We start from the raw sequence: 20,468 nt of genomic DNA, 5'->3' as shown, positions 1-20,468 counted from the left end.
GGTTACTTTTTGAGCCCCGAGCCAGTCTGAGATGTACATTGCTCCGAAACCATGAAACCTGAGTGCATCTACGATTCTTCTTTGTAGATACAGAGTCCTTGAGGTTTGGTGAAAGGAGAGGGTCAGTCCAGCCCCCCCACTCGAAAAGAATGTGTCTTCATACCTTAACCCTTCTCTCTTGTGGCGTGCACACAACCTTGTTAGCATTTTCCACAACATGGCCCTAGTTTCCAATTTTTTTTGTTCGGTTTGGTTTTTTAGAGACAGGGTTTCTCTGTGTAGCTCTGGCTGTCCTGAAACTCACTCTGTAGACCAAGCTGGTTTAGAACTCAGAGATCTGCCGCTCTTTGCCTCCCAAGTTCTGAGATGAAAGGTGTGCACCACCATGTGTGGGTCTGCCAGTTCCTGATTTTACTTCAATATTCGGGGTTTTGGTTTTTTAATTTTTTTCCCTAAGACTTCTGACAAGCTCTTTTTAGATGTAGTTCATAAACAATGGTTATTCGCCCCGCAGGTTTTCAGCAGTATAGATCGCATAACTCAAAATTCAGGAGAAGACAAAGATGACTCTGAGGACAAGACCAAAAGCACAACGTTGCCATCCACAGAGACACTCAGCTGGAGTTCCGAATACTCTGAAATGTACGTGAGAAGCTCCCCAGGGCCCTCGTAAACAGTGTGTGCTGGGGCAGTGCATCTGAGACCCACGCCCAGAGTTTCCACTCCAGTAGATCTCAGATTGCCCCAACAGCATAGATGTCCTTCCATGCCCCCTGCTTGTGCTGACACTGGGTACCATATCATAAGAACAATTGCTCCAGACATCCATTGGTTAGGATTATCCAGCTTCCCTTTTAGCCTGGTTTCCTCAACCCTTAATGGTTTCCTGGAGGTGGAGGTGTGACTTGCTCTTGTTTTTTAATTAAGGCAACAGTTATCGACCTCCAACTCTTCAGATACTGAAAGCAACAGGTGCAAACTCAGCTCTGGCTTGCTCCCCAAGCTGGCTATTTCGACAGATGGGGAACAAGATGAGGCTGTCCCTTGCTCTGGAGACCCCAGAGAGGAGCCAGAGAAACCTGTCCCTCCCTCTGAGGAGTGTACTCAGGAGGAGCCCGAGGTCACCACCCCAGCCAGCACCATCAGCAGTTCCACACTGTCAGGTAAGTGTGGCTTTACTTGTTCTGCTCGGGCACCATACTGTCAAGTGGCTCTACAGACTCCAAGAGTCCCAGGCTTTACCCGACAGCTGTTGCTAGACTTCTTCTGTGGTCCCACTTCTTTAGGGAAAAACTCCTAAGAACTCGGGTTAGCTGTCTCAGCTACATCCTCAGTGCTGAGCCTTACAGCAGACTGGCCTGGCTTCAGTTGGACCTTGGGGTCCCTTCACACTGCCCGCTTCAGTCGCGTCCTCTGGTGTCAGGCAGAACCTGCCAAAGGAGAATGTCCTTGGCTGCTGTTGCAAAGAGACAGCTTGTAGAATTGCATCCAGCTTAGAATGAGGTACAGTGCCACATGGACCAACCATCGTATTTATCCTTGAAAAGGGCTTTAGTCATCTACATGATGAGCTGTGGGCTCTCCCTCCAGCCCTGAGCTGCATGGTAGCATCGCTGAAGGGGTTAGCTCCTGTTATCAGGTCATGTTATACCAGACACACCTTGTTGTACGGTTCCTTGCCACTAACCTCTAGCAGAGTCCTTATAAAGTGAGGTTCACAGGACATGTGTGAGGAGAGCCAGAAGTCCCACCATGCCTCTCCTGGTGTCTGACTGTATCTAAAGTAATGCCTCAGCACGGAGTTGACACTTCCCGGGCTGTGGCGAGCGGAGGCAGACACGTTGCTGACGCTTCTTTCTCTGCTTGCTGGGGTGAGGCCCAGTGTCTGGGTTTCTCTTTGATGGCACTTCTATACCTTTATCTGAAGTGAACTTCCTGTCAACAGGAACATTGTCTTCAGACACATTTAAAGTCCTTAAATTCCCAACCACCCATTCCTGGCCCTTCACAGTGGAGGTGTTTTACTTAGACAACTAGAGTCAACCTTCCTGCTTAAGAACACGCCATGCAGGTGCATTCGCAACATCACTTGGTTTATAAAGGTTGTGCACCAGCATATCCTTGTGCAAAGCAGTGCCCGTTTATTTATTTTTTTTAAAAGCAAAACGTGGCTCTGATGTTATAGTTATTGTAATGAGTGTTTTCATTCTGCCATGTTTAATATGCTATCCTAATAAGCATAAATGATTTTAAGAGTTTCCATCAACATTTTTTAAACTGAATGTTCACAGTGAAAGATTCGTTGAGTTTTTTTTTTTTTCTTAAAAACCATATTTTTAAAAATCTTTCAGGCTGGATTTCAGCCTCCCTAAAATGTGTGGCTCTGCAGAGCATCACACACGTTTGTAGTTGACGTGGGAAAAATAACACTGGCTTTTCTCTTTCTCTCCTTAAACCTCAGTTCTGTTTCCATGCTGGGTAACCCAACTTTTTCTAGGTAGGAAGCCAAGGTAATAGTATTGTGAAAATAGTACACAGACATCATATCACCCTCTGCTTGCTGGCCATGCTTCTCTTACTCTTCATAGCAAAAGTAAGGGACTCCGTATTTTATATTCCTGGTTGTAGGGGTCTCTGTCCAGCTCTCAGTGGCCTTACCCTGAATATAGAGTATATCCAACTCCATATCAAAGTTCTTGTTTACCATATCTCAGTGTCCTACTCAGAAAGGTAGGAGGTGGAGGGAGGGAGGGAGGGGGAGCAACGTCTAAGTGCTTGATTGATTGCTTTCATAATTAAAACTACCTGCCGAGGTCCTGCCCTGCGTTTTGATTAATAGACTCAACCCAGCTTTTCTCAATCTGTCTCCCCCGTACACATCCTAAAAAATAATCAAAGACCTTGGGGGCTGCCCAGGACAGAGGGATGAGTTGCTTTGCTTACAGCCAAGGGTAATTAAGGGACTGGAAAAGCACGGCTGTAGTAAAATTAAATTTGTTGAGGTTTATATTGCTCCACGATCAAAAGGAAGGAACCCTTGACATTTAAAGAACATTAAGGTGACATTACGTGCCATTGGCAGAAAGAGGCCCTTGCGCATGTGCGCGCGCGGTGCTGTAAGATGAGGTAGTAGAGGAAGGGAGCAAGGAAGCATGAGAGAAGAAAACCAATATTGTGCCTCCATCCTGACATTTGGGGAAGCACACATTGGTGTCTGTTTCGCTTTTCTCCTTGACTACCTTGTACTTGGATCCTCCAGAAGTAAAAGTTGTGAAATCAAAGCTGGGACGCTCAAACGCTCCCAACAAATTATTCACCGGGAAGAGACTCTGCTTTTTGTTTGCCCTTTTTCCCTTCTCTCTGCTCCCATCTGACCCCGCCCAGGAGGGAAGTGAGTCACCTGAAGCCAAAACTCAGTGTAGAGAGAAGTTCCTGGCTGGGGAAACAGCCTTGATCCCGTCCTTCACTTACTGCTTTGAGCGAACAGGAGGAGAGGCGGTAGTAGATGAGAATGGGGTTTTCCCAAGGAGTGAAAGGTTGTTGATATCTGCCTTAAGATTTCCTTACCAGTTGGCCCAGTGAGTGTAGTAGTAATTAATTAATTAATTAATTAAAGTGACAGCAGGGTCGCTACCCACCACAATGTTTTATGTTCCCGAATGAAAGACCTATACTCAGCCTTATAATTTTAATATGCCTTAATAGCACAATAGCTGGGCCACTACCTAACCTCCAAGCAATTAATCCACCTCCTGCCAATAATCCCAAGTTATTTCTTACTATACTCTCATGTTCTACTTGGCTGTTCTAGACCCAGTTGGACGGACAGCCCTCTAGGCCATGCTCTCCTGCCCCTTCACATGGTGGCTGTGCCTCTCTGTCCTCCACTCTCCTCAGGCATGGTGTCTCGCCTCTCCTCCATACTCTTTATCTCCTTTTTTCTCCCCCTGCTCCCAGTCCCAAGCCCAGGAAATCCTAAAATCTTGTCTCTGTCTACCCTGCCCAGCTATTGGCTGTTGGCACCTTTATTTACTAATCAGAGCCAACAGGGGATAGGTTCCCAGAAGCTACATGAAAAAACAGTTTTGGGGGGAACATAAATAGCATTCGTAATACAAGCAGCTACAAGTGGGTGGTGGTGTAGAAGCCCAAGAATCTTTCCTGTTCAAACATCGCAGAACTCAGTATCCACACCTACTCCCTTAGACAGACCCAACGGGTATGCCCCTTCACAAACTAGGGCCAGACAAGCACGGTGCAGACTAGCGGCGTGTATGTCAAAATACATTCATTTAGGTCAACTCTTGCCCAGGCAGAGAATGTTGCATGGTCAGCATTTTAAGACGAGCCGGCTAGTCATTTGGAATATAGATCTATGATAATAACTTGAGTGAGTTTCATGAGCAGGATGCTTAGAATATAAAATTAGAGAATCTTATGTTTTATCTCGAAGCATAGAATCAGAGATCATCAGGAGATCTAGACAGAAAAAAAGAAAGGTGTTTATTGGTGATTTTAAAACCAGAAGACATTTAGCTTGGTGACAAAGAGCAATTAGGAACGTGAGTCACTGCTCAGTTCGTTTCTGAGGACTCAACATGATTCTTTTCCTGAGAATTCTCTCACTCTCCACCTCCGTGGTTCTCCATGCCACCACCCTCCTTCATGTTTCTGTTCTCAGGGGACAGTCCTAATGTTTTAACATAAGAATAACTCCACTGTACGTTAGGAGTTAATAAACTGACAAAGAAAGGTATGTCTTAGAGAGGGTGGAGGAGGATGTCATGGAGGACCGCACATGACATAGTCTAGACTGGAAACCTGGAAGATGGACTTGGCTACTAAGCAATGTCTTGTATCTTTTCCTTTGAAACTTACAAAGAGTGGGAACAGGCACAGAAGGATCAGAGACATTTTGATTCTTTCTGTGTGTTATACTCCTGGCCCATGGTATCTTAGGAACTTGGGAGGAAGTGACACAGACATGGCCTACAGAGTGATTAAATGGTGTCCCCATGTCACATTGATCAGCAGCATTCGTGATCATCACTAATATCAATATATGACGGGGAGGCTGTTGGGTTTATAAGATGGACTCCTTGAAGGCCCAGGGGAGGAGACGCTCAGGGGGTTCTGAAATATAGATGATAGGAAGTTAGTCTCCTGGTTGAATGGAATCAGGAGGAACTTATCTGACTCTGCACAGGAGAATGAAGCCTGCACAGATAGCTCCTCCATCTTTTCCTCCTCCGCAGGACCTCTCTCAAGCCAGTTGTCTCTCACATTCAGCCTGGCACGTGGGACCATCTCCCACAGTTGGTCCGCCTTTTTTCTCTGTCTTCCCGGCTGCCACCTCTCCTCTCCTAACTTTTCCCCCCGAATGTGTTTCTTCCTTCTTCTTTGTACAGTTGGCAGTTTTTCAGAGCACTTGGATCAGATAAATGGGCGAAGCGAGTGTGTGGACAGTACAGATAATTCCTCAAAGCCATCCAGTGAACCCACTTCTCACGTGGCTCGACAGCGCTTAGAAAGCACAGAGAAAAAGAAAATTTCTGGGAAAGTCACAAAGTCCCTCTCGGCCAGTGCTCTGTCCCTCATGATCCCAGGAGGTAGAGAGACATCGACTCGCATGCAGACTTGCATGGAGACTCGCATGCCACTGTGTGATTCATGCTTGTGTTTCCCTCCCTCTTCCCCCAATCTGGAATGCTGATTGGAATGCAGAACTGCATGGAGTGGGATCCCAGGACAGCTCTCCAGAGCTGCTGCCCACACACCTGTGAATGTCCCCTCCAGGGCCTCTGGGACAGCCAGAGAGCATGTGCATCTCCAGCTCTGCTCACAGTCTGTACCTGGGGAGGAGGCCAGAGAGGTTTCTTTCCCGTGACGACGGCTTTCATTTGTTTTCTTAAAGCCTTTTCTCCCCACGAGCTAAATAATGCATCCCCCTTCCGGGATGATTCCTCTGTAGACCTCGTACTGTTTGTGTACTTTACAGAGCTGTGTACAGCCCATGTGTTGGGAAGCTAGGGATGTTTTGCTCCATCTAATTAATGAGAAGACAGACACAGAATTTAAGCTTTCCATTTCTGGAGATGGCAGAGACTTTCTTCACAGGAGGCAGTGAAATAAGATGTTTTCCCAATCCTGTGGCCTGAGCGCCACTTTCTTTGCTAATCTCTGCCCTGTTTTTGGAAAAATTATACCTAATTACGGTTTTGTGGGATTGCTGTGTTTTCCCACAACTTAGTTTGCATCTCCTGATCAGGAAGTCTGTAGTCACTTCCCTGGCAGAGATGAAATATACACACTGCTTGCTGGTCATAATATCATTCGGAGAGGGGTGGGGTTGGGGAGCCTGGAAATTGAATTCTTTTATAGATGACATATATTGGGAAGAATTGAAGCTATATAACATCAAAGAAATTAATTTTTTTACATTTGTTATTTGTGCAAAAAAAAAAAAACTGATAAGGCATTATATAAATTCCTTTGCTAGGAAACACCCCATTGAGCCCCATAAAGCATACAACTCCTCACTGTTGTCTGTATGGCCATCCGCACCTCAAAGGTGCCTCCAGTACCCCTGTACATCAGGGAAGGGCAGTTCAGTGCGGCCTGGTCCATCTATAAGAGCAAGTAAGGTAGCCTGCACTGTGGAAGTCCCACCATTTGTAGAAGAAAGGGAGGCCCACCCTGTGGTTAAGAAGGGCGATCTGTCCTATCCTTCCCACAGTTTGAATCTTAAGTGTCTGTCCTGTCCTCCACTCACATGTCATGAAGGTCCCCATCCACCAGTGACCTCCTTTTTACCTGGCCTTTGGATCAGACAGAAAAGCATCAGAAAAGAGAATCAACGAGGCACATGGAGTCAGAGTAGAAGAACACTCACAGTTAGACCCAGCTTTCCTCCTGTCTGGGCAACAGAAGACTTAGAACACATGTAGTATGGATGTTTTCACCTTACAGTGACCACATTGGGTCTTGCCATATCCTTGTGAGTCTCCAGTATTACTGGGCACCTCGTTACCTTGTTCCTCAGAACACACACACACACATGTTTCATAGTAGTTAACATCCACATACAATCACATAAAGTGAGCGTGCATCTTAATTTGGTTCTGGCTGCTAGAACACTCAGATAAGTTAGAAGCAGTAGATCTGTTGTTTGTGGCTGAGATGCCCATAGTGAAGGCCTCAGCAGATACAATGTCTTGTTTCACATAGACAACGTATCTTAAAGGTTCTGCAGCCTCTTCCAGAAACACAGTAACCCCATCACCAGAGGCAGAACCCTCATAGTCTAGTTATTTTCCAAATCCCCTGCTGAATATTGTTACCTTGGTGGTTAGGTTTCAGCTTCTGAGCCCTGGGGAATACAAATGTTTGCTTCTGCAGCAGAGTAGAGAGTGGTATTTGGGGATGCGAGCTGATTTGCTCTTAACGCATGCATCTGATCTTCCTTACCCTTGAAGAAGCATTCTTCTGTGAAGAGGAGCAGCTGTAACCATAGTCACTCTCGTATGGTTACGTTTCTCAGTTGAAATATGTTAGTATGTACTAGCTCAGTAATGTTACAAAAAGCAGCTGGTACTTGGCCATTGTTTTCCTGGCCATTGTGTGTTTGGAGAGTCATGTTCAATTGTTTAGTATACTATTTGGAGAATAGGAAGTCTCATTATATACTTAGTCTGCTCTTATAAAGATACACTATAAACACATGCATCTGTGAATTACTTATTTCACTAAAATAATTTAAAGACACCATAACCTGAAACATCTTTATGTAGCAAAGCTAAAAATTCTTAATTGTAGAGTATTGATTGAAATGTTAGTTAAACCAGAGACACTTTTGATATCCTCTCATTGGGCTTGAGTTTGGCATCCATACAGGTTACCAGTAAAAGCATTCTCTGCCATTAGTTCTCATTTTGCTGTTAGAAACAAAGGGACTTGTTTACGACCATTCTTTGTTTTCCTGGTTATGGTGGGGATCCCTGTGGGCAAAGTGGTTGTGGCCCAGATCCACTTTGATGCCAGCTTCTTCATTGCAGATATGTTCGCTGTATCTCCATTGGGAAGCCCAATGTCCCCACACTCCCTGTCTTCAGACCCTTCTTCTTCACGGGATTCCTCTCCCAGCCGAGACTCTTCTGCAGCATCTGCCAGTCCGCATCAGCCCATTGTCATCCACAGCTCAGGCAAGAACTATGGGTTCACCATCCGTGCTATCCGCGTGTACGTGGGGGACAGTGACATCTACACAGTGCACCATATCGTCTGGGTAAGAACAGAGCGTCTTTCTTGCCCGCTCTCCTTTCTAAGCAGCCTGGGGTGTACACCTGCTGCCTGAAGCAGAGTTGATACTGATGTGTTTTCTGCTTCTGTGGCACTCGGGACCCTTTTAATGTCCTTGTCTCTATTTCTGTGGTAGAGTTGGATATAACCCACACTAGGCATTTTACCCAGCTCTGCCCTATTTCCCGTAATTGCTTGCCCATTCTTATGTACCAGTCTGATGAACATAAAGGCCACCCTCTTTGTATCCCTGTTTTTAGTTATGTGTATGTCTGAGTACAATAGGCCAGAGGTGCTATGTAACCCAGAGCTGGAGTTAAGAGACAATGGTGAACCACCTAGCACGGGTTATGGGAGCCGAGTTCAGATCCTGTGCAAGAGCAATGCTCTAATTGTGGAGCCAGATCTCCAGGCCCTGTCCTTCATCTTTCCAGCCCCTGTCCTTCATCTCTCCAGCCCCTGTCCTTCATCTCTCCCAGCCCTGTCCTTTGCATTTTTTCCTTGCTTTTCAAAAATTACACTCTCGCTTACTTGAGATTTTTTTTTAAGGAAACATGGAAATTCTCCTATTTTCGAACAATATCAGAAAAGGAGCCATGCCTTTTTGAGTCCATGTTAGGAACTTAGGATCGTTCCCAAAGTGACTCCAAATATCCTAACAGAGGAAACCATAGGCGTCAGGGTGGTAATTCGTTGGTTTATGAATGTGTACTCTCCTCTTGGACTACAGAACGTAGAAGAAGGAAGTCCCGCATACCAGGCAGGACTGAAGGCCGGGGATCTGATCACACACATCAACGGAGAGCCGGTGCACGGCCTCGTCCACACGGAAGTTATCGAGCTCCTGCTGAAGGTACTGTCTTCCTATGTCCTGGCCGTGCAGAGGCAGCAGTAACCCCAGGGCGTCAGCACTGTGAGATCAGGTTCTCTGCCATGCCTGGCTCCACAGCGGGTCCCACCACTGGAAGGAAGGTAGTGGTCAGAAGTCTGACCGGAAGCAAAGCTGTTCCGACCTCTCTGGTTTCCTGCTGTGAAAAGATATCCTTGAACCTACACTCTTACTGCCTGCCTCTGCTTCCCACTACCTGTCCTACAGAATATGGGCTCTCCTTGTTCGTATGCCTCACGTAGTAGAGTCTAGTTGAGAATCACCAGTTAATTCTGAGGGTGAGCGTCTAGCGGAGGAGGGGACAAAGCACTGCGCACCGCACAGTGAAGGCAGATGGAAAGGGTCTAAGAGTTGCCACGCCTTTGAAAGAGGGATGTGTTAGATGTATTTACATGTGCTCTACATGATAAATGGAAGAATGGTCCTAGCAGTTTCCGGGCTCCTCCCCCTCCCTCTCCTTCACATGCCTAAGAGAAATTTCCATGGGGATCTTTTCCTACTTAAAAAGATCGTGGAATGGAGCCTGTGGCACCAGACCCCAGGGAGCAGGAATAGAAGTGGAGAGCGGGGCACATTTATCCTCTCAGGCGCGAGCCTTTTCTGATTCTTGATTTACTTTGTGCTAACCCCGGAATATAAAATCGAAGATACCAAGATAGCTGAACTGAATTTGATTTTAAATTTTTCTCAGGAAAAAACAAAAACAAAAACAAAAAAAAACCTGCTTTATCTGAGATGAGAATCACAGTCCATCCTTACACCTCTCGGTAATTTTTGGACAACCTCTTATTTCATGACCAGCTAGAGAGATTTGAGCATCAACAACAACAACCAAGAAACTCATTAGGGAGACACAGGATAAATGTGTACAACTATAAGCCCCTATGCACGGATTAAATAACGTTTGAGACCTCATAAATATTGTTGACACAGGGACTAAGGGATGTTCTTTGCTCTCGGAGAGTACAGGACATGTATATGAGAAAAACAACTTAATTATCCCAGGCTGCAGCAGGGAAGGAACACTGTGCTTCTAGAGAGAACATTTGAAGCAGGGAGAGGCCTGCCAGGGGGCTGACAGTGACGTGGAACTTGAAAGAAAATAAGGAATTTGAAGGCACTGGCAGAAGCGTGGGTGTACAAGTCTCAATACAGATGCAGTTAAATGCCTGTCCCCGTCCCTCCCCTGTCATTCCCCAGGCTTATCCAAGGACCAGTTTTCAAAGGGCTTAGGGTCTAAGGGTCCAAAATCAATAGTCTCTGCATCCTAAGGTCCAGGGTGAGTTAGTGGATAGAGAACTATTTCTCTTCATTAACTCATGGTATTAAAAATTGGCCTTCGGTGTAGGGCTCGGCGATTTTATAGAGTTAAAATGAACCACAGCGTTCTCCCTTATATCCCAGGGTGACAACAGGAAGATGGATCACACAGCAGCTTCAGATTTGAAAACTTAGTTCTACACAGAAATCCTTCCTTTTAAGTTCTGTCTAACTAGGGAGGGGTAACGTTCCCAGTTAAGCTTCCCAGAGATGGGAGACTGGGCGGAACTGCTGGCTTTTGAGACTCCTGGGCTGTGAAAGTCACCTGAAACTGTCTTAGACCGTGAGAGCCTGGAATGACCGTGGAGAGTTTGTCTCCTATTGAGAGCTTGTCTCCTGTGTCTTTCAGTTTTGAGGACACTGTTGAGAACAGTGGACAAAGAAAGTCCCGTGGTCCTATCTAGGTGTTCACTGTGTGTGTGTGACCTCTGGAGCTGGAAAATAATTCTCTCAGTTGCCAATCATTTTCTACCGGTGCCTTAGATCAATGATATTTCTAAAGCAAATTTTTGGGGTTGTTTGTTTGTTTGTTTATTTGTCTGTTTGTTTTTTCTTTTTGTGTAACCTTGGCTGTCCTAGAACTCTCTCTAGATCAGGCTGCCTCAAACTCATAGAGATCCTCTTGTCTCTGCTTCCCAGAGTGCTGGAATTAAAAGTGTGTGCCACCACCGCCTGGCAAGCTAAAAGAACTATAAGATATAAATGGTAATTGCTTTAGTTAGCGTCCTGTTGCCATGACAAAGACCGTGATCAACAGCTTCTTGGAGATAAAAGGTTCTGTTTTGTCTCAGAACTTATAGTCGGTCTATCATAAGGAGATGTAAGAGCAGGAGACTGGAAGAGGGACTAAAGCAGAGGCCATGGAGGAACACTGCTTCCTCAGTCTTTGTTCCTATATGCCCCAAGATCATCTGCCCATGGGTGGCACGGTCACCACTAGGCTCTGCCTTCCCATATCAATCAAAAAATCAAGAAAACCTCCCACAAGACAGTCAGATGGGGGAGCATTTTCTCAGTTTAGGGTTTCTCTTCCTAGATTACCCTAGTTTGTGTCAAATTGATTAAAAATCCGAACTAACCAGCATAGGTATAAATATATACATCCATTTATACATGTATATATAATACATTATATATTACACTGTATGCATATATTATGTATATGTATATATAATATTACATATACATGTATATATATTTATATCTGTGCTGGTAAATTATATATATACAGTATAATATAGAATATGTCCTATATGCATGTATATATATGTATTTTATATAATATATATTGCACTCTTCATAACAGTAGTGTGTTATATGCAAAATAGCTCCTACCTCAGCATGTATTTATTTCATAGAATATAGATGTTTATGGAAGAAGAAAAATAAGCTGAATTTATGTTATATGTTAACATGATTCTGGATTTCTAAACCTCTCTTCTTGCTTCTGTGAGATTGTATATGTAGTCCCCCTCCCCCTAGAAAGGTCTTTGGAAATGTCTTAGAGAGCCAGCTGGCCCTCTGTGTGACCTTTCACCTCACCTTGTGACTGTGATCACCTCCTACAACCTACAGCTCCATCAGAGGGTACAGTCACTGTGGGCCACTGCAAGGGTGCGAACATGGTGGGGTGTGCTATGCCATGGCACTTCCTGAAGCTGTAGAGTGCTCTGGCACACATTTAAGGCAGTAGATCCTGCCTCTGGATCATAAAGGAAGCACCCAGGAGCAGTAGCTAGTGTAACGAAACAAAGAAGATGCAAGGGATTTAATTATCGCCCCGGCGGGCGGGCGAATTGCGTAATCATGCAGCTTTCTGCCAAACTTAAGCAGCAGTTCTTGAACAAAGAGTGTAAAGTGACCAGCATCGGCAGTGGGCGTCTACACGCCATGGCCGGCTTCATACTGCAGTGGCAGCTCTGTGTAGTATACCTGGCTGATTAATTTACAGCCTCTGTGTAGTATACCTGGCTGATGCTAATTTACAGCCTCTGTGTAGTATACCTGGCTGATGCTAATTTACAGCCTCTCATGGCATCCTTAGGAAACAGCAGCAAGATCACTAGTAGGGCTGTGTGCACACATGTAGAAGCACAGGAACTACAGTATCTGTCTCGTGGGTTGAGAACACCAGGAGCACTTTCTACATCTCATTGCTGCACCTTGAGTCTCATTTCCCCTTACAGCGTTGAAGTAGCCCTGCTGTGGAACCTTCAGCTCACGAGTACAGGGAGGCGGGTCCAACAGCAGTCAGCAGTGTAGACTCCTGGGATGAGTGGATGGTCAGGTCCCTCATTCCTTCCCTTCCAGGAGAGCTTGATCGTGGGACAGCATCAGTCTTTCTAAAATAACTTCATGGTCTTTCGTAGATGGAGACCATAGTGTCCCAGTTTTCAGCCTTTGCTCGAGCGATAACAGGTCAGGCTTAACCCTATAATTAAGGAACTTTCCACTCAGCCGTATTACTTTGTTTAAATTCTTGGTGCATAAGAAAACCTCTAGGCCTCACCAGCACTTGGTTCAGGAACTTCAGGAACTCTGGGAGCTTCTCAAGTATGGGGTGGGGACAACCAAATGGCATGACTGTCATCCTTCCGTATTTCCTTGTATTTCCAGAGCTTTGGGCTAAATGCTGCAAGCGTCATCTAAAACAACTCAGGGAAATAGCTGATGGGGAGCTGAGGTTATAGTTCCGTTGGTAAAGTACTTCCCTGGCAAGCATGGGGACTTGAGTTTGATCCTCTAGAACAGTGGTCCTCAGCCCCCTAATGCTGTGACCCTTTATTACAGTTCTCCATGTGGTGGTGGCCCCCAGTCATAAAGTATTTTCATTGCTACTCCATACAGTAATTTTCTTACTGTTATGAATCCTAATGTGAATATCTGACATGTGATCCCCTAAAGGGGTTATGACCCACAGGTGGAGAACCACTGCTCTAAAACCACACGGGGTGCAGACACCTGCAGTCAGTGGCACTTGTGCACTCACCACTGGGGAGTAGAGACAGGAATGTCACAGGCTTTGCTGGTCAGCCAGGTCAGCCTACTTGGTGAGTTTCAGATCATGTATCAAGAAACAAGGATGTCTTCTGGCCTCACATGCTTGTGCGTGTGCACACGTGCACGCACACACACACACACACACACACACGATCCTACACAAAACTCATACACATACATAGCTAATGAAGCAAGAGTACTTGGCACCCGCCAGGCTCTGCTGGGTTTTACACAAATTCATGTGACCCTCGGTTCTTCTCTGAGGCAGATGCTATAAATAGAGGTGTCCCCATTTTCCAGACACACAAACCAAAGTAGAGAGCCATGAGCAAGGCAGCCACAACCATCTGCTAGGTCAGTGATTTCAACCCAGGCAGCGTGAGTCAGAGGCTGTGCTTTCAGTGCCTACCACACACTTCTCCAACACAAGCATCTAATTAGGAGTGCCTCATCATCCAGTGCTCACAGTAGGAAGGCCTAGCATCACCAGGCTATAATCAAAGTGCTAAACCTAAGGAACAGACTGTAAACGTGGCAGAAGTTCCCAAGAAGGAAAGACTACTGGCATCGAAAAAGCTCAAGAGAACTGAGGGTTAATCTGTACAGGCCTTAAATGATGGTTCGGGGAGTTGAGGAGAAGTAGGGATAGCCCAGGCAACATGGATAGAAATGCAAATGTGAGGTGGGTGGGTCTCAGGTGTTGGGAAGTACACAGTGAGCCTAGTAGGTTGAGGCCTTGGTTCATGTTGGGGTAAGGTGTGCTAGCAGGCTGGAGCTAGGGCGGAGGATGAGAGTCAGGGCCACAACACAAGGGAGGCCAGAAGGAAGAAACCTTGACTCAGTTCAGCCCACTTAAAACTTCTCCTCTCCCCTTGTGCACTGAAACCCGGAAAGACTTGCAAGTCAGAGCAAACTAAGCAGACATCTAGCAGTCAGCTTGCCTAGTTCTGTTGCTGCTGCTATTGTTTTCTCAGACAGCTATCACAGAGTTCTCTCACGCCCCAGCTTCCTTGTAGCTCCTGCTGTAGCTAGGTGGATCCACTAGGTGGCAGGCTTCGCAAACAGCACCCAGTATTTTTTTTTTTCTATTCATTTACCATTTCTCCTGATGCTTCTGATTAATATTTGCATGATGCACCTTGTGCATTTTTTACTACAGGAGCTGTCTTTGGTGTATGAATATCAGTCCAACAAACCGCTTTTTGAAAAGTCATAAGTAGAAACAAACAAAAAGTAGGTTTAGCTTTTGTGGAAGGGGGCATTTATTCAGAGCCTCAATACATGCTGAGTCAGCGGGCCCTGCTCCTCTCCATTTTCTAGTGAGAAGCACTCATGATTTGTACTCTAATTTATCATTCACAATTTTATCATGCTTATGCCTCCTTCGTTTTTCAGTGATCTAGTTCTCTGAGCATGCCCCACATGGCCCATGATGGTTTGCTGACCGCCACTGTGGTGGACACAAGCCAGGCACTGGAGAGGTAGAGGGGACCAAGCACCCGCTGCCCATGCGGAGCAGATCGGGAAGGAGGGGCACTGGGGGATGAAGGACAGAGTAGCCAGACTTTGATGGTTCCATTTACCACCATGACTCTGAGAGCAAGAATCTCAGGGGTCCTTGAAACTGTTATCATTATCTATAGTCCAACAATGACAGTCCTTTCTCACCTCAGGAGTAGTGACCCAACCCTCGGATCTTGATTATAAGAATAAAGATTATACATGAGAATGACTTTAAAGCTAAATTGTATTTTTAAAACACCAGGTGGCATTGTTAGCCTCCTACTAGGATATGAAAGTCTGAGCCAGGTGTGACGGGACATAACCACAATTCTAGCCCTCCAGAGGCTGACGAGGAAGAACTGGCACATGTTTGAGACCAGTGTGGGCTACCCTGTGAGTTCTGGGCTAGCCTGATCTACAGTGTTAGACTGTGCTTTAAAAAAAAAAAAAAGGCAATGTTGAGATGCATTGGAATACAAGCCCCAGTGGCTCATGGGATATCAACCTAGTGATCATATGGAGGTGTGTGTGCACTCAGTATAGGAAAGTAGCAAAGAACACTTTTGAAAGATAAGTCCCAGCAGCCTTGTTGCCCCTTTTCATCCCATTCATGAAGGCCTCCTTCCACGAATCTTCAATAGCGAATTTTCCACTTGGTGAGAAATAAGCCAACCTCTCCCGTTAAAGAAAATGTAAATGTTTTAAAGTTTTGCACCTACATGTAGGACATATGACTTACCTTTCTGTTGGAATTCAGACCCCACCTACCTAAAATATTTTCTGCAAATCTATTATTAGGTGGGAGATTATACTTCTAAAATGATATATGAAGAGCTATGAAGGCAATAATAAAAACACTGTGTTTTCAATTATAAGCCAGAGATAAAACATCAACAAAGAGCTCCCTGAAGCAGTGGTGGCCAGCCTGTGGGTCGTAACCCCTGGCGTTTGCAAACCCCTGCATATCGGATGTGTACATTAGGATTCATAACGGTAGCAAAATTACAGTAAAAAAGTAGCAGTGAAATAATTTTATGGTTGGGGGTCACCACAGCTATATTAAAGGGTCACAACAGTGGGAAGGTTGAGAACCACTGCCCTAAAGAAATATAAATAACTAAGGAACCATCAACTCATAAAACTGAAACTCAGAAAAGAGTAGCGGTGGGGAGACACCAGTAGGCAGCCAAGACAAAGCATGTCCTTAGAGAATCTTTGTTGAGAAGTTTCCAGACATGTGAGATGGAAAATAGAGAGCTACAGATATGACATTAAGATTGTTGATAAGATGTGCATATGTTTATACATGTTCAAAGAATGACGAGGATGCGCTAGGGATGATGTAGCTATGTAATTTAATGCCAGAGTGTTGCTTAGCATACACCAAGGCCCTCCGTCTGATTTTCACGCTTCCTTCTCAAAAACAATTAAAACCCAGCAGGAGATAGATTGAAATATCATCAGTTGTAGCTGAGTGGAGATTTCAATGATTTTTTTTTCTTTTACTTATGCTTTCCCATTTTTGGTTTGGTTTTGTTTTGTTGTTTCTTATAATAGCATGCGATCCTTCCCGATCAGGGGAAAGAAGGCAGATATCAGCCAGGCAGAAATCTGCTTTCCCAGTCTCTGTTCCCACAAGAGTTTTCTTCCTGTTGCTCGGTATGGCTTAGAACTTAGCTTCTAGGTCCTGGCATTTTAAAAGGCCCTTGTTCTTGGGCTACTTCTTTCAAGTTTATCATGGCCACCTCTGACTTTGAAAGACTGTATTTGCTCTCTGGCTATTATGACATGCACAAAGAAATTGTAGGTAGCAGAGTCTCTGCCCACCTGACCCAGTGCCCCTAGGCCTGGCTGCTATTCACCTTCATTACTAGGACCTGCCTAGAATTCCCATCCCAAGGTGAAGTGAAAGGACTCAGAAGCCCACCGGGAATTATGTGACTGTGCGTGACCTGGTTAGAGTACTCTCCCAGGGGCGGGCACATAACTTCCCAGCACTGTGAGGTGACAGGTTTTATGACAATAAGAGAGGAACCTTCTAACATCATTACAAATAAAAGTCTCATTCGGTTCTGTCGCCCTATGATTTCTAGGTCAAAGAAAAACACGAAACAGAGAAAGAAGGAAAATATATCAAGCAAGACCAGACAGCTCCTGGGCACATTTATATTTAATACATATGGATGAAGATAGCTGTTATTTATAGAGTCCTTTCCATGTGTCACACTTGGTGCTAAAGGCTTTGCAAGCTCTCATTTACTCCTCTGCTGAGCTCTAAGAGATGGTGGGGTCCTGCTGGGAGCTAGTACAGTCTATAAGGAGCAGCGAAGGGCAAGCAGGCCTGCCGAACTTGAATTTGACTCCAATATATGACTCCCACTCACCAAAGAGACTTGTTACTTTACCTTCTCCCACTTTTGCATTGGCCGGAACTCATGGGTCCAGGATTATTTAGCAGCAGGGGGACGCCTTTATTGATGCACCTATCTTTTTACTTGTCTTGGAATCTCTTAGTTCTGATCTTGCATCTTCACAGCATTTCTTTTTAATATCACCTCAACTTTCTTTTTAGAGTGGGAATAAGGTGTCTATCACCACTACTCCATTTGAAAACACATCAATCAAAACGGGACCAGCCAGGAGAAACAGTTACAAGGGCCGGATGGTGAGACGAAGCAAGAAGTCCAAGAAGAAGGAGAGTCTAGAAAGGTAAGTTGGGTCCGGCCTTCTTTAAAAGGTTGGCAGCCGCCTGTGTTGAGTAAAGTATATTCCTTATGAAATATGTCTGAGGAAGGTATGTTTCACTACATGTGAGAAATGCTATACCACAGTTCACAGTAGACATTCAAGGTCAGCGGCATTGCATGTATAGCAGAAAGAGTCATTGCTCTCAGTGTATATGATTGCTATTAGTTTTTAGCATGTGTCGACACCATGAAAAGGCCTTTTCTGGCTTAAATTTCTCTTTTTTATTTTTGTCTTTTGTGTCTATGTGTAGGCATACACATGCCACAGTGCATCGGAGATCAGAGGATAGCTTTGGGAGCTAGTTCTCTCTTTCAACCTCAGGCTCAGGGGACTGACCTCAGGTGGTCACGCGCCTGTGGAAAGTGCCTTTACCTGCTAAGCTATCTCAGCAGCTCTGCTGTATTTCATTTCTCTTTGTGTTGTTGTTGTTGTATTTCTTTAAGCCTTTAGGCATCATGTCAGGAGAGTTGGATTTGACACACTTGACCATCAGGCAGCTTTCCACATGAAATCTGCATTTAAAATATCGTGTGTATGTAACTAAGAAAGTCTTAGCATATATCAAAAAAAAAAAAAAAAAGCCCCACATATTTAAGCCTTTGAAATAAGCCTGGAAATAAAAGGCTCTGTGTGACTGGAATCTAGTGAGGTGGCACACATTGGCAGACAAGGAAGAACCAAAAATTCTATGTACCGGCTAAAGCCCGTGTGAGCCTGTGCTCTGGGAAGGGGTGTTTCTTCCCAGTCCAGGCATGGCTTCTTTGAGCTACCATAGTGGGGATCCCTTGTTCACCTGAGCCTGAGTCTCCTCACGCTGAGTTTGGATAGAGATAGAAAAAGAAGTGATTTAATAAAAGTGCTTCATTAACTCCAGGAAAAACAAAGTCATGTGAGCAGGAAAACACGGAGAGCCCACCTGAGGCCGAGGACCCTGCAGGAGCCACTTAAGTAGTCAGATTGGTGGGGGTCAGGAGTGTAGTATTAGAAGACAGAGGTGACTTTATGAGTTTAATTCTAATTTCATGGTGACGTTGGCGTTCTTCTATTTGGTTTGAGTACTGGGCATTGGGCCTCTTGCACATGAACAAGTATTCTATCACCAAACAACGGCCTTGGCCTCCTTTTTACTTTTTGCTATTGTTTTGTTTTGAGATGGAGTCTCAATTTCCTAGGGTGGCCTGAAATTCTCCCTCCCCCACCCCCCACCCCCCACCCGCGTAGCTTTGTTTAAATTTGTTTTGTAGCTCCCAGTAGCTCTGTTTAAATTCGTTTTGTAGCCGAGACAGGCCTTGAACTTGCGATCCTCTGGCCTCAGCCTTTCCAATGTGCTGGGATTACAGACCTGTACCTCCTGATGCAGTTTCTCATTTTTCATGGTTGGATAGCAACAGATAAGCCCCACCCCTACCCCCCCCGAGCCTGGAAATCCTAAAACAACCACGTAAGCATGTGAGTTACAGAGACGGAAGCAGAAGCAGGTAGAGGAATGGAAGGTGTAGAAGGTCATTCTGCAGTCTGAGAGGAAAGCAGAGCCCCTTTTCCCGCCTTCCAGAGCCATCTGACTCCTCCTTATGTGTATGGTATTCTGCCTGCCTATATGTTGATGCACCATATGCTTGTCTGGTGCCCAGAGAGGCCAGAACAAAGTGACTGGTTCCCTGATACTGCGGTTAGAGATGGCTGTGATACACCATGTGGTCACTGGGAACCAAACCTGGGTCCTCGGAAAGAGCAGCCAATGAGTGCCCTTAACTGCCGAGCCATCTCAAGCGCCTCGTCTGTCATTTTTATCCTAACCGCATCTATCTTCCTCTGATACAAGTTCTAAGATCACTCTGGGTCTCTTGAAGGGACACTTTATATTTTCATTATTTCTTCAGGTTACACGGGGAAATGTTTTAATGTTTAAGTATTATGACAGCTGTCTGTTTCAGGACTGGCTTAGGCACTGGTAAAAGTACTGTGTGCAGCTACGGCACTGATAAGCCTTGGGCACCCACACATTTTTTTTCTTATCATGAACTCTTTTAACACTGAGTGCGCATTTGTATCTTCCCACTGATACAATGGCCTGGGCTTCACCCATATAAACACACAGCATAGATTGTGTGGGGCATATTTAAAAATCCAAGCACAAGCACAGCAATCAGCCCTTTACAAATAAAAGCCTCTGCCCCAAACCTGTTACCATAAAGTAAGCCTATACCCAACTCAGTAGTCATTGGAAGAAAAGTCTTACCTTTTGATTAAGTCACATCAGGACATACAAGGCATAGATGTACTCGTAAGTAGAGTTTTAATATTTTATAACTTTCCTACTGTTTCTTGCTGTTACAAATTGAGACATTCTTCATGTGTACTATCAGCCTCCTAAGCCATGAGAACGTTGTCAGCACAGAAGTGGCATGCTACCATTTAGCAGGTCGGCTGTCTTGTCACTGTGTGACAGGGTGGGACTGAAGACTTAGCTCGCGTGAGGATTATTTTAAGAAGGTTCTGAGCCCTGTGCTTCTCTGTCTCCACTTAGGAGGAGATCTCTCTTCAAGAAGCTGGCCAAGCAGCCTTCTCCTTTGCTCCACACCAGCCGAAGTTTCTCCTGCTTAAACCGGTCCCTGTCATCTGGAGAGAGCCTCCCGGGTTCCCCAACTCACAGCTTGTCCCCGAGGTCTCCAACACCCAGTTATCGTTCTACTCCCGATTTTCCGTCAGG

General features: G+C 45.2%; 1 protein-coding gene across 21 annotated transcripts in view; it reads left to right on the top strand.

Moving 5' to 3' along the window:
* The window catches only part of Mast4 (microtubule associated serine/threonine kinase family member 4), a 602,614-nt gene that overhangs the window by 575,435 nt on the left and 6,711 nt on the right, over positions 1 to 20,468 (top strand). For 19 of the 21 annotated variants that reach the window (XM_017315531.1, XM_017315530.1, XM_017315529.1 and 16 more), the window contains 7 exons: positions 515 to 642; positions 928 to 1,163; positions 5,409 to 5,609; positions 8,055 to 8,284; positions 9,029 to 9,151; positions 17,583 to 17,719; positions 20,286 to 20,467. In XM_017315531.1, coding sequence (XP_017171020.1) covers positions 515 to 642; positions 928 to 1,163; positions 5,409 to 5,609; positions 8,055 to 8,284; positions 9,029 to 9,151; positions 17,583 to 17,719; positions 20,286 to 20,467 — 1,237 coding nt within the window. The remainder of the gene's footprint in view (positions 1 to 514; positions 643 to 927; positions 1,164 to 5,408; positions 5,610 to 8,054; positions 8,285 to 9,028; positions 9,152 to 17,582; positions 17,720 to 20,285; position 20,468) is intronic. The other 2 variants (XM_017315532.1, XM_011244674.3) reach the window with 1 other exon arrangement.

The sequence above is a fragment of the Mus musculus genome, chromosome 13 (genome assembly GCF_000001635.26).
Source record: "Mus musculus strain C57BL/6J chromosome 13, GRCm38.p6 C57BL/6J".
In the NCBI taxonomy this organism is placed as follows: domain Eukaryota; kingdom Metazoa; phylum Chordata; class Mammalia; order Rodentia; family Muridae; genus Mus; species Mus musculus.
The sequence above is the reverse complement of the archived record's forward strand: the minus strand, read 5'-3'. Positions and strand labels throughout refer to the sequence as shown.